The 13957-nt window shown below is 40.2% G+C and overlaps 1 protein-coding gene and 1 pseudogene across 5 annotated transcripts in view; both read right to left on the bottom strand.

Moving 5' to 3' along the window:
- ulk3 (unc-51 like kinase 3) overlaps positions 1–5838 on the bottom strand; it is a 65314-nt gene extending 59476 nt beyond the window's left edge. For 3 of the 5 annotated variants that reach the window (XR_007933817.1, XM_028823169.2, XM_051920916.1), the window contains exons 1-2: positions 5128–5636; positions 2949–3089 (exon numbers count right to left, since the gene is read on the bottom strand). Coding sequence is in view for 4 of the 5 variants with exons in the window: in XM_028823169.2 (XP_028679002.2) it covers positions 2949–3089; positions 5128–5226 (240 nt within the window). In the remaining variant the exon portion in view is untranslated. Of the gene's footprint in view, positions 1–2948; positions 3090–5127; positions 5637–5761 lie in introns of those variants that run through there. The other 2 variants (XM_028823170.2, XM_028823168.2) reach the window with 2 other exon arrangements.
- A 696-nt stretch (positions 5839–6534) lies between these two features.
- On the bottom strand, positions 6535–13480 carry LOC114667473 (uncharacterized; annotated as a pseudogene).
- Between the last annotated feature and the right edge of the window lie 477 nt (positions 13481–13957).

Genomic DNA, 13957 nt, shown 5'->3' with positions numbered 1-13957 from the left:
TAAAGTCAGTAGTAGTAGGGTGTTGTAATGTGTTAGCCACTATGAATGCAATGAGAAGTCAAGCAAAATGACCCCTTTTATTGGCTAACTGAACACATTACAATATGCAAGCTTTCAAGGCAGCTCAGGCCCCTTAAGCTTGCATATTGTAATCTGTTCAGTTAGCCAATAAAAGGTGTCATTTTGCTTGACTTCTCTTTGCTTCTTAAAGTCAAAATGTATACATCTGGTATTTATTTATGCTATATACCATAGGAATAAGAAGAAAGGCAAATAATACCAAAAACTACCTCGGACGCTAGCTGAAGTCCCTTTACATGCTACTCATTTACAAGACAAGGAATGTCATCTACAATTGCATAAGGAAAACCTTTTAGCTACACATTCTAAAAATAAACATAAAACAACTATTGTCAAGGACAAAAAAAACACTAAGATAATGGGAGAAAAAAAGATACTTAAAATCTAGTAACAAGCTATAGAAATTAAGTAGGTCAAATATATTTACTGTATTGTTCTTAAAAAAAATAGAGAAAAGTAATTCCTTTTGTAATAGTAAGAACTACATTAGGTAAAACTTACGTTAACAGTAAGTTAGAGTATATTGTAAGATTTGATCATGACTAATAATGTTTGAAATTTTAAAATCATTTTAAATAATACCTTTTATACAGACAGTGGCAAAGAGGTTAGCTCTTCTGCGTCACATGTTAAGAAGGCACAAATCCAGGTTTTCTCTCATATCACGAAAGAAGTTAATGTTAGACTAAATGGCAATTATGAATTGGTCTCGTCTGAATATGGTTGGGGCGGCACGGTGGCGCAGTGGGTAGCGCTGCTGCCTCGCAGTTGGGAGACCTGGGGACCCAGGTTCGCTTCCCGGGTCCTCCCTGTGTGGAGTTTGCATGTTCTCCCCGTGTCTGCGTGGGTTTCCTCCGGGCGCTCCGGTTTCCTCCCACAGTCCAAAGACATGCAGGTTAGGTGGATTGGCGATTCTAAATTGTCCCTAGTGTGTGCTTGGTGTGTGGGTGTGTTTGTGTGTGTCCTGCGGTGGGTTGGCACCCTGCCCTGGATTGGTTCCCTGCCTTGTGCCCTGTGTTGGCTGGGATTGGCTCCAGCAGACCCCCGTGACCCTGTGTTCGGATTCAGCGGGTTGGAAAATGGATGGATGGATGGATGAATATGGTTGTAATCCTATAGGCCCTCTGATGGACTGGTGTCCTGCCATGGGCTTATTCCTGTTCTTCACTAGATGCTGCCAGTATAGGCTCTGGCAAGCGCAACCCTGTACTGGTTTAAGTATTTTCAGAATGTTGCTTTTCACATATAAATTTAATAATAGGCTAATAATAAAAAAATTAAAAATGTACCGCTTAATAATACTGATTAACAGCCTATAGGCTAGCAAAGTTGTATGAAGAAAATTAATTTTCTGCTTATGTGACATTGGCAATGATAGCTCAGAAACTAATAAAGCTATTCATTTCTACTTGACTCAGAAAGACTGTGACTAATCCCTGAAAAACTTTATGCAACACAGACATGTAACAAAATTGCTGAAATTACATGAACATTAATTAAGGGAAATTGTTATAAACAGAACAATTCAATATTAATCAAATTTATTTAACAAGTCTAGATGAGCTAAAGAGCCTAATATGAAATAAGAAAAGATTCCCTTCTCATATTTATTTATATTATTGCATCTTATTTTATGAAAATCTCATGAATTTGTTTTGATGTCAATTAAAAACATTGACCAAAAATCCTCCAATAACAGCTGGTACCAGTCTAACCTGATCTAGAAAAAAGTTAACAAGGGTTCAAGAGAATGAAAAAATCAACAATATTTCTGTAAGATTGGCCCTATCCTAAGGAATTTGTGAACTGTTTAAAAGTTCCACGATTGTTGCAAGGAACCCTTAAATTCATAATTGACACACTAAAAAAAATTAAATCTAAAATTACATTTTAATGGCACAAGATTCATAATTAAACATTTCCCAAAAACTGTTATTAAAATCAATTTATGAAAGATGTCAGAACACACCGAGCATGGGTTGCACACCTGCAGACCAGTCAGAGTGCTCATGCTGACCCCTGCTGACAGCACCTACAATGGGCAAAGGAGTGTCAGAACTGGACCTTGGCACAATGGAAGAAGTGACCTAGTCTGTTGAATCATGTTGTCTTTTAGACCATGTGGTCGGCCAGGTGCATGCACCTTGTTTAACCAGGGAAAACATAAAAGCAGGATCTGAATTGGAAGATAACAAGACAGCAGAGGCAGTGCTTTGGGTAATGTTCTTCTGAAAAACCCTAGAGGAACATTAAATACTGCCACCCAGATGACATCTCATTCTCTCATGTGTTGGTGCCCCCTACCTCTTGTTGTTGCTGGGCATCTAGTCTATACATATAGGGAGTAATACACCCTAATGGCACTAGCAGGATTTGTACTTCTAGCATTGGCTCTCCACAGGCCCGGTCTTAGGTATTATGGGGGCCCTAGGCGAAAGGGGGGTCCAGGGCCCCCCTGGAAGCTCTGTGAAATGCGTGAAAATTAGACCAAGGAGTCGATCCGGGGCCCCCCGGACACCGGGGCCCTAGGCGGTCGCCTACTTCGCCTATGCCTAAGGCCGGGCCTGATTGGGACAAATAATGCTGTAGTATATTTAAGTATATATGACAATTGCTCACTCGGACAATTTGTTTTGGGGGCCCCCAAGAAGGCGGGGGCCCTAAGCTATAGCTTGTGTAGCTGATACGTAAATCCTGCACTGGCTCTCCATCTGCCTCAGAGGTCTCTTGTAAGATTTGTCCTTACCCGGTATTATCTAAACTGAATTCTTGTTAATGGCAACCCCTTGTTAACCAGACACGCCATCATACGCATCGATAATGGACTGTATGGATAGCACAGCCATACTCTGAAAATGCACCGTTACCTGAAAGTCCTTTAGCTGGACAATATGTGGGTGCTTCACTGTTTTGAGAATTTCGATCTCAGTCAGCAGATTTTCCATGGATGCTTTATTGAGGCTTTTCTTACTAACCACTTTCACTGCAACCACTTCTCGGTTGTCTTTCTGCAAAAAAAAAAAAAAAAAAAAAGGCTTATTTAAAGTAACAATAAAATGCAAAATAGTTATTACTTAACATTTCATTTATTTCAATAAGACATACAACAGAGGTGTAATATATCCATGTGATAACAATGTAGAATAGCCCACATTATTGTCTTCAAGAATGTATTTCACTTTCTAAGAATCAGGAATGAAAAAAGATAACGGAGTCTAGAAATCTAGACAAGAAATCAGGAGTTAGTTCAAATATTGGCAGTGTTAAACATATGTACAGATGTCCAACAGTTGCTCAATTTAAATGTGACTACAACCTTCCTAGCACTTATAAAAATGTATCTGTTAGACAGAGCTGGTTCTAATGAGCTAATCCAAAAAGACTGTAGCAATACGTCAAGTATTGATAGAGGCACCCATTATAACAAGCAGTATTAAAAAATACATAAATAAAACCATGTGACTGCTTCAAATTTGTGAAAATAAATATACATTATGAATATTTTTTTATAAATTGGTATAAATTTTCTGAACAAATTAACAAATCCTTCATTAAAACGACTGTTCAATTTGACTGAAAACAGGCCATGTATAAAAATAAAATATATAAAGAGCTACTTTAAAAGGGGGCATTGCTGTCTGCAAATTCCAAGATTACAGTCTTACTGGGTTGTCCTTTAAAATTATGAAGGGAAAGTAACGAAGCGTCACCTGATTGTTACCCATAGAAAGGGAGTATTGCTTAGTATCTTCAGTATATGCCTTCCACCATGTGCTCCAGCATTTACTAATTATTTCCAATTAGCCAATAACTTTTTTGTGCAATATTCATTTCAAACATTAGGCCAGTGTTGGAAACATTTTAAACTGAAGGCACTACTGTCACTTGTTCTCATGCACAATAATAATTAATTTCAGTCATTCTTAACTTATGGAAGCAACTTAGTAGTCAGACTGTTACAAACAGACTTGGCATCCTTTGAACAATTACGTCTCAAGCATAAACGTCCACGAGCACACAATTTTTATTATATGCAAGTTAAAAATTTTGGTTGAAACATTACAATAGTGTTGATGAAAATACAGGCAACATTTCCAGACTTAGTATTTTAAGACAACGTTGGTAGTACGGCCTTATTTAATATACATGTAGGTAACAGAACCTTTTAATTAGAATCTCACAAAATGACTAGAAATCAAACATCAGCAAGATACAAAATTCATCAATATAAGCAAAGCATGATGTAATTCAGTTAAAAAATGTACATTGACCAAGATTTCCCCAGAAGTATATCCGGAAAAATACTTTAACTACAAACAATGTTATCATGCACCTGTCTTGCTAGGTCATATTTTCATGTCTTCCACTCAAATCTAACAGGACCCATTTTACTCAGTTTTTAGAAGCCATGAGGAGTTGGAGCCTCACATCAGCATCAAGTATAAGGCAGTAACCAAGCACGGATGGGGAAGGAAGCCTATTATAACCCACATGCATAAACACAGTCATTAAATGACCAGCTTAAGAGTTACAATTAAACTAACCTGCATGCATTTCAGATGTGAAACAACAGTATCAGAGGAAAAGCCATGTAGACACAGGCAGAATCATAAACTCCACATAGCCATTATTGAAGAGAGTCTCCAAAAATTAAGGCAGCAACACTAACCAGTAGCAAACAGCCAGCCCCCTGCAATCCCATTATTAGAAATGACGCCTTTCAGTATTGTTAGTGAAACAAATGCTGCAGAGAATGCTATTTAGAAAATACACTACCTTCATCCAAGCCAGGACACACTTGTTAAAATATTAGAAATAAATAAAATATTAGATAAATATTGTGAACATTTTAATAACATTTAAACACTTCTTCCAAGTTAAGCATACAGTAAATATATCTGTTGCTCGCACTTTCTTTGACAAGTAGCTATACAAACGCTGCTACACATTATGATCATGAAAAAGTCAGTAAAGAAGTGGGCTGTGGAAACCTGACACGACCACCGTCTACCCCGTGCCCAAGAAAAACAGTAAGTATCGCCTCACCTTTCTGTAGGCTTTGTAAACAACGGCATAGGTGCCACTACCCAGCCTTTCAGTCAGAATAAATTCGGCTAGCTTCGGGGGTGCAAACCCAGCGGCCATCCCCCCAAAAACAGATGGACTTCTCAGTGATCAAAACTGCCCACTGATGCACTCAATACAAAAAAGAACCTGAGCGCCATCATGAAGTGCCATAAAGACTTCAGAAGTAGGCGTACTTCCATGCACATAATGTCATTAAACCCAAAAGCGCTTCCTTGCTGTGACGTTAAGGACGCATTACTTCCTTGTTGAATATTTAAAGACACAAGAGGCAAATTCTGTGCAGCGTAGCAGTGCTTGCTTCTTCAGTGCTTGTAAAAAAAAAAAAAAAAAAAAAAAACACTTCCGTTTTGGAGCGCCAGTCTGTTTGCTCGAGAAGGGTCTAATTGCAGCCTGCAATACCTATGACACAGGTCAGGTAATCCCCACAACGTCAGTCATAAACCGCACTTTGAGTCATTTAACCGTCCCACAAGCCTAATCTTAACCATAGTGTAACGGGGCCCTAATGTTAACCATAGTCAAATACGATGGGTGTTACGAGACTGACGTTGAGGGCGTTTCGTGATGTTGGGGCATTCATTACATGACTGACTTCTTAGGTACTCCGCTCTGCAATTACACTCTGTTGGCTTGCTTGCGTGTTCTCACATAAGACAGAGCAGGTTTTCTTCTGTATGGAGCGCCGTTAGGGTCAAATACGTCACTGATATCAGTTGGGGTGTCAACAACACCGGCGCTCCGCCCAATTTGACAAATGCCTGACATGATGTTATTGCTTCTGTTACATGTAGCAGCTCAGATTTACAGAGAATCAGCCTGAAATGCAAATGGTGCACATTTTACTGTACTATTACTCATGAATGTTAGTTTTAAAATTATGCGGGAAATCAATTATTATTATTATTATTATTATTACTATTATTATTTTGATACAGCTCAAAAATGGGTAGAGACTTGGATGTTACTATTGTGGCAGGTGGCCGGGTGTGGTCATCAGCCGCCTGCCTATTTAAGGAGCCGCCTTCCCTCACTCAGGGCTGGAGTCAGGTGAGGAGAAGGACGAGGTCGGAGAGGAGGCGGCAAGGAGAGGCCTGGCGAGAAGAGAAAGAGAAAGAGAGAGAGAGAGGTGGCATAAAGAGGAGCCTGGACTTTGGGAGACTGTTGGGGTTTGTGTGGCGGTGCACTTTAAAACTTTGTATATAGTGTAAATAAACGTGTGGTGATGGCTTTAAATGTGTCTGCCTGTCTGTGTCCGGGCCGCCCAATTCACACTATATTGAAACATCACCTGGATGCACTGGAGCGCATCATCAGTGATGTATCATGAGGTCATTGGGCGTTTTGGGTCTCGCAACATCATACACCTTAGCTCAGGCAACCCAGTCGGGGTTGATCAATCCCCAACTTGCATCCCAGTAGCGATCCACAGATCAACCCTCTTTATCTAAAGCCACCTTGAGGCTTTCCCTGCGGCTTCACTTTCAGATTTAATGGCCCTCCTCTATTATGCCCAGCCGTGTGAGGACTCTGCAGAGTGAGCATCCTGTAAATCCTCTGCAGCCAACTTCTATGGGTTCATAGAGTACCCTCCAGCCTCTGTCCCTGCACTCCTCCACCAGCTCCTGGTACTTGGCACGTTTCCTCTCGTTAGCTTCCTCGATACGGTCCTCCCAGGGCACTGTCAGTTCCAGCATGATCAGCTGTTTTGAGGCCTCAGAGGTAAAGATCATGTCTGGCTAGAGTGATGTAGTTACAATTTGCTGCATGAACTTTAGCTGCTTTCTCAAGTCAACCTTCAGCTGCCAGTCAGAGGCTGTTTGGAAGAGACCTGTTATTACTGCCTTTGCCTGGGATTGCTCTCCCACTTTCACGAAGGTAACTGCCTTTGAGCCATGGAGGAGTTTGCTTGTGTTGATGGCTGAAGGCAAGCATTCAACAACTGCCTTGAGCACCTTGTCATGGTGCCTATGGAGAGGCTATCTGCCATACCCTTAGGGCAGCTGCTGAGTAGATGTTCTAGAGAACCTCTTCCTGAACAAACTGGACAGGAGGGTGTCTTGCTCTTCCCCCAGACGTGGAGGTTTGCTGGGCTTGGCAGGGCATCATAGACCACCTGCACCAGGAACTGGACATGAAAGAAATCTCCCGGCATGATGTCCGACCAGGTGATCCTTCACTGGAGAGTACTCTCCCACCCTGTCCGCACACCCTGTTGCCGGATTGCTGCTGCCCTGCTCACTTTCTCTTCCTCCACCCCTGCTCGGACCTCTTCCTGGAGTAGATGGATTCTCACTTTGCCCTGGGCCTTGCCAACCTGGGTCTTTGGGAAGTAGCCCAGACCTGCTCTACCTGTTGCCACAGTGTCCACCAGAGCCTTCTGTCTCAGGCATGACTCTGCCACCTCCACAGCCTTCTCCACCCTTCATTTCCTGCCTGTCCTCACCTCAATGCCAGCTGCTGACACCTTACAATCCTTGGAGTCCATGTACTGTAGGGCTTCTCTGGTGTGTGCCACCATGAATTCTTCAGTGATGCTGCTAAATGGTAGCCACAAGATGTTACTTGTCCCATACAGTGCTGTGCTGGTGAGGCTGCGTGGGAGTCCCAGTTACCTCCGAAGAAAGCTGCTGATCTTCTTTTCAAGGGACTCAACTGTTGAAAACAGGACTGCATATACCAGCAGAGGCCATAGGACTTGGGGCAGGATTGAGTGCTGATAGATCTAGGCTTTACACCTAACAGGCAGGCCAGACCTATCAACCTTGGTGAGCCACATCCCAAGCTCCTGGGTGGACTTCTGAATGACAGCTGTGTCTTTCAGACTTGAGTCCAAGAATTTCCCCAAACTCTTGACTGGCTGCTTTGTGATGGAGGGGATGACCGTTCCCGCGATAGCAAATCGGTACTTATCAGTCACCTTCCCCTTCTTTAGCACCATGGACCTTGACTTGGAAGGCTTAAAACTTATCCTTGCCCATGTGATGAGTCTCTCAAGTCCTTGTAGGATCCACCTGTTCCCTGGGACTGATGTTGTTGTGATGGTTAGATCATCCATATAGGCTCTTATCGGGGGCTATTGTACACCCGACATAGTCAGGGGCCCTCTGCATTCTACCTCGGCTGACTTATTCATGGCAAGGACAAAAAGAATAACAGAGATGGTGCACCCTGTTATTATTCCCTTGCCAAGCCGATGCCTGTCTGATATTTCTGACCCAGAAGTGACCCTTATCCTGAAGTTGTTATAGTAATCCAGGATCATATCCTTGATTTTCCTGGGGACATGGTTGCAATGTAGTGCAAGCTCAACCAGCTTGTGTGGTACAGACCCATAGGCATTGGCCAGGTCCAACCACAACACAGCAAGGTCGCCTCTGTTCTCATGAGCCTCTCTGATAAGCTGAGTTACCACACCTGTGTACTCCAGGCAGCCAGGGACTCCAGGAATTCCCCCCTTCTGGACTGAGGGGTTGATGTAGTTATTCTTGAGGAGGAACTCTCTTTAGGATATGAAACTGAAAAAAAACCTTTCCTTCTACACTCCGCAGGGAGATCATTCGGAACTGGTCGATGTTCCTGGAATTCTCCTCTTTAGGGACCCAAACTCCCTCAGCACACCTCCACTGGTCAGCGACTTTCCCTCTTCACCAAATCACCTTCAAGATCTTCCATAGGTGCTGGAGAAGTGCAGGGCAGTGTTTAAAGACAGGGTAGGGTATGCCACTCGGACCTGGAGTGGAAGCTGATCTGGCTGCCTTGATGACCTCCTCAACCTCGGCTCACCCAGCTTGAACGCTGTTATTGGGAAAGCATGGTTGATGAGGGCTTTATTGGCATCAAGATCTTGATCCCTCCTAGAATCGCTCAATGTGTCCTGGAGGAAGCACTTCACTTCCTCCGATGAACACTCAGGACGCCCACTGTGCTTATCCCCTAGCACTTATAGTATATGTGCTCCACCTTTAAAATACTTTGAGCTTCTTGTAAACTTGTACTATCTCAAGTCTAAAATATCTGTCATGTTTTCATAACTGTAAATGTGAGCGAGTCTTTTAATTCAGCATTCCTGAAGCATTTCTCTGCCAATCAAATAAAATGATGTGTCTTGCTTTCTTCTATAGCTTCACTTCTTCATCAATTACATAATGCATCCCATTCCAGACTTGGGTACAGGTCATAGACACTTGGGGACAGGTCTGGAACTTAGGGTGAGTGTGGCGAGAAAAGCCTTTACATTTTATGTAGTCGGAGCATGGGTATTTTCTGAAGTGGATGGTGAAGTGAAATGACTGCTGAAAATGATAAAGCATAATAGCATAATGTTGAACATTTATGTGGGACTTTTGAGACATATAATCAATACAGACTACAGCATCAATAACATAAAAAAAATCTTCATGTGATCTTGTTGGCACTGGTTTGGACCTTTAATTTCTTTGGTATTGAGGAATCACGTGCCTCTCTTGTTAAAATTGTTGTCTAGACTCTGGATCATAGTAATGTATCCAAATTTCATCCCCACTTATGAAACACTTCTTTAATTTCTCCCAGTCCAAATTAATTAGCTTGATATTCACCTTAAAACATTGAATGTGATAATGTCTGATTTAGGATGTTAACATTATGGGCACTATTCATGCCTAGACCTTAAACATGTTTCATTGTTTGTGAAGAATGATTTCAACTGACCCATAACTAATCACTATAGTGTATGCTATGTCAATGTCAATGTCAACTTTATTTATATAGCACATTTAAAACAACATCGGAATGCTGTGGCCAAAGTGCTTTACAATAATAGAATTAAAGAAAAACATACAATTAACATGAATAACATAAATAGAAATAAAATAAATGAACACAAAATAAATAAATAATAAATAGAAGTAATGTTACATAATCACAATGAGGAAACCATCAGTATTACTGAAGGTCACGGAATGCAAGTAAATAGAAATGAGTCTTTAATCTTGTTGTAAACAGTTCAATTGTAGATGACTCCTTTATGGGATGAGGTAAAGAGTTCCACAGGTGAGGAGCAGCAGCTGCAAAAGCCCTGTCCCCCTTAGTTTTACATTTAGTACTAGGGACAACAAGAGACAACTGACCAGAAGATCTAAGCACTCTGGATGGCTGGTGTAAAACACATAATTCGGCTATCTCATACACTGTCACTTTTCAGTTCTCCATTATGGATCATTCCACAGTGGCAACATTTTCTATCATTAACGTCAAACCTCAGCTAGATCTTGGGTCAACAGATGTCCTGCAATGATGGAGTTCCATAGTTCATCTTTTGACGATGGCATATGAAGAGGACTGATCCTGATGCACTATCCTAAATCTCCAAAGGCATATTGTTGTTTAGCATTAGAAATTCAAGGATAGCACAATACTTGATTTTGTGGTTGTGCCATTCATGTTGACTTGGTTCTAAGACATTAAGTGCCTTGGATGGTATGAAAATAAAGCTTGTTATTTTAGGTAATCCAAGGATAACAACCACCTCAGCAAAGAATGCTTGTTATTACTCAAAGATCAACATCTGTCCATTGATATTTAAGCCTGCTTTCTTCAATATGGGTTCATGAGAGCCGGAATCTAAACTGGGATAAACACATGTGGAACAAAAAATAGACTTAGAGGTTGTACAGTCATATAGGATAAACTTTTTGGATATGCTTTCCTTATTAAAATATAGCATTTATCTTAGAGGGCAGCACGGTGGCGCAGTGGGTAGCGCTGCTGCCTCGCAGTTGGGAGACCTGGGGACCTGGGTTCGCTTCCCGGGTCCTCCCTGCGTGGAGTTTGCATGTTCTCCCCGTGTCTGCGTGGGTTTCCTCCGGGCGCTCCGGTTTCCTCCCACAGTCCAAAGACATGCAGGTTAGGTGGATTGGTGATTCTAAATTGGCCCTAGTGTGTGCTTGGTGTGTGGGTGTGTTTGTGTGTGTCCTACGGTGGGTTGGCACCCTGCCCAGGATTGGTTCCCTGCCTTGTGCCCTGTGTTGGCTGGGATTGGCTCAAGCAGACCCCCATTACCCTGTGTTCGGATTCAGCGGGTTGGAAAATGGATGGATGGATGGATGGATGGATTTATCTTAGAAGTATTGAAGGGTTAATAAATGTCAGGCATAACAGGAAAAAAGAAAAAAGGTCAAATGAACAGCAAAGTCAAGAATGTACCAGGAGTAGGTAGATGTTGATCATCAGATGTCCTGTAAACAATAAAACTGGACAGTTGTCACATATCCAGAGATTTCAAGAGTAATATCTAAGAGATATTGAAGAACAAGGATATAATAGAGAATTTATTTATAATTTAATTTATTATTTAGGCTTGTTGTGCTCTATGTTAAACACCTCACGTCTTTTAATCAATCAGAGTATGAAATGTATTCATTGATTGACACTTTATGTAAATTCAATAATTTAAAAAATTAACCTCTATCCTTTGTTTCTGTGACCATACTCATAATATGGTGACAGACTGCAGTGAGTGATTCTCCTCCTCACCATGCAAGTGTAATAAATGATGCAGATGGATAGCGTTTCTCCTTCCTGATTACTCACTCAGAAGTTTTATCAGATTTCACCTGTAAGAAGATACGCTTCTTTCTTTAATTAAAATGTCAATTTCTACCACAAACACAAAATGCAGGATCATTCCAAGGACAGACCACTAATACATTTAGCCTATTCAAACTTGTTAAAAATAGACACATTTACAGCAACTAATTGACTCAGCTCAATCCATGGCACACTAACATGATCACACAATCCCATATGTTCACACTGGGCCTACTATGAGAAGCCAGTCAGCTTTGCCCCATAATGGACTCTAGTCCAATCCACAGCTTACTAACAAATGCTACCTATGAGGTGTCCTGTGGTCAGGTTCAAGTTCAAGTGTATTGTCATCTGTACAAACTTCTATGGCAGGATACTGAACTTAAACAAGTATTGTTTCTATAATTTAACATATTACAAAGCAAACCTAATCTTAATGTTTTCAAGAAAGAAATCAATATTTATTTTAAAGGCTTAAAATACTATTCAAGTCCATTAAGCTCAGATTCCATTGGCAAGGTAATGGGATAGATTTTATGGGTTTACAGTAATGTATACTGTATAAAAATAATTTATTATATGTTTACCAGAAGTACTTATACCAATTGTTGCTTGTAATTTAAAAAATTCAAACTTTTACTAACAGCGTAATGGTCTGACAAACAGTAGTTTAAAATCATGCACCATTTATTCAAAATTTTAAGCAACTGCAACCATGAACCAAATAAGTGCAACTAAAGAATAGAATGATAGATAGATAAAGGTATGGGCAAGTTTCATAGGATGATTATTGTTATGTGTACAGAGTATAGTAAAATGCCCTGAGGTACAATGTGCAAAAGCAAATTAAATCATGTAAAAACAAATCAGAAAACACAAAAACAAATCGAATACACAAAAGCAAATCAGAAAATGCAACAACAAATCGAATAATGCCTAAACAAATTGAATATGCAAACATAAATGAGAAAACACAAAAACAAATTGGAAACACAAAAAGAAATCAAAAACCACAAAAAACAAATTGAATATACAAAAACAAATTAGAAAATACAAAAACAAATTGAAGACGCAAATGCAAATCAGAAAACACAAAAACAAACTGAATTCTGTAGGAGGAGAATGGGCATCCCAGCCAGGGAGGAGCATGGGTTATTACCTGGATGAGAGACCTGGCTGGATGAAGGGATGACTTTGTCGTGTAATTGTGGAAAACCATTTAGATCAGTTAACATCAAACGTATATGTGGAAAACAATTTAGATCAACTAACATAAAATTATAATATGACCTTGAGAGATGCTCTGGACACAGTGGTTCCCCTTAAAACAAAAGTGACAAAAGCACATAGAAACACTCCCTGGTTTAATGAGTACACTCAAGCTCTTAAATTAAAGTGTTGAAAACTGGAGCGCAGATGGAGAACAACAAAGCTGCAGATTTTTCAAACTGCATGGACAGAGTGTGTTAAAAAATATAAAAAATCTCTCTTTAAAGCTCACTCAGACTACTATTGTAAATAATAGATAACAGTAATAATCCTCGTGTACTGTTTAGACAGTGGCTAATTTAACAAATGTAAATTTATATCTACACTGATCTATTTAGATCTAAAATACCAACAGACATTAGCAGTGCAGACCTAATGAACTTTTTTAAGAGACAATTAAAAATATAAGATCCCAGATCACAGCATCACAGTGCAAACCGCATACTAGCTTGACAGTCCCTGTCTCACCTTGCATGCTGCACTTTAAAATGTTGATACTGCAACAGAACATGAAGTCTTAACTTTAATTTCTTAAATGAAACCTACTATTTGTTCCCTAGATCCAATGCCAACAAAAATAGTAAAAAGTCCAATGGATGTTCTTCTTAACATTATTAATAGTTCATTATTGCATGACACAGTACCTGATGCATTAAAAGTGTCAGTCATCAAACCATTACTTAAAAAATCAATCCTAAATACACACATACTTAATAATTATAGACCCATATAAAAGTTACCATTTCTCTCTAAAATACTTGAAAAAGTAGCTGCCAATCACCTTCAGTCAAAACTTATGCATTATAATTTATTTAAGAAATTCCAGTCTGTCTCTTATACTTGTCAAGTACAGACACGGCACTTAGATGTGTTGTAAATGATATTCTGATGTCCTCTGATGAAGAAAACTCCACTGCAATTATGTTGTTAGACTTAAGAGCAGCATTTGACA

This window comes from Erpetoichthys calabaricus, chromosome 17 (genome assembly GCF_900747795.2).
Source record: "Erpetoichthys calabaricus chromosome 17, fErpCal1.3, whole genome shotgun sequence".
NCBI lineage: Eukaryota > Metazoa > Chordata > Cladistia > Polypteriformes > Polypteridae > Erpetoichthys > Erpetoichthys calabaricus.
The sequence above is the reverse complement of the archived record's forward strand: the minus strand, read 5'-3'. Positions and strand labels throughout refer to the sequence as shown.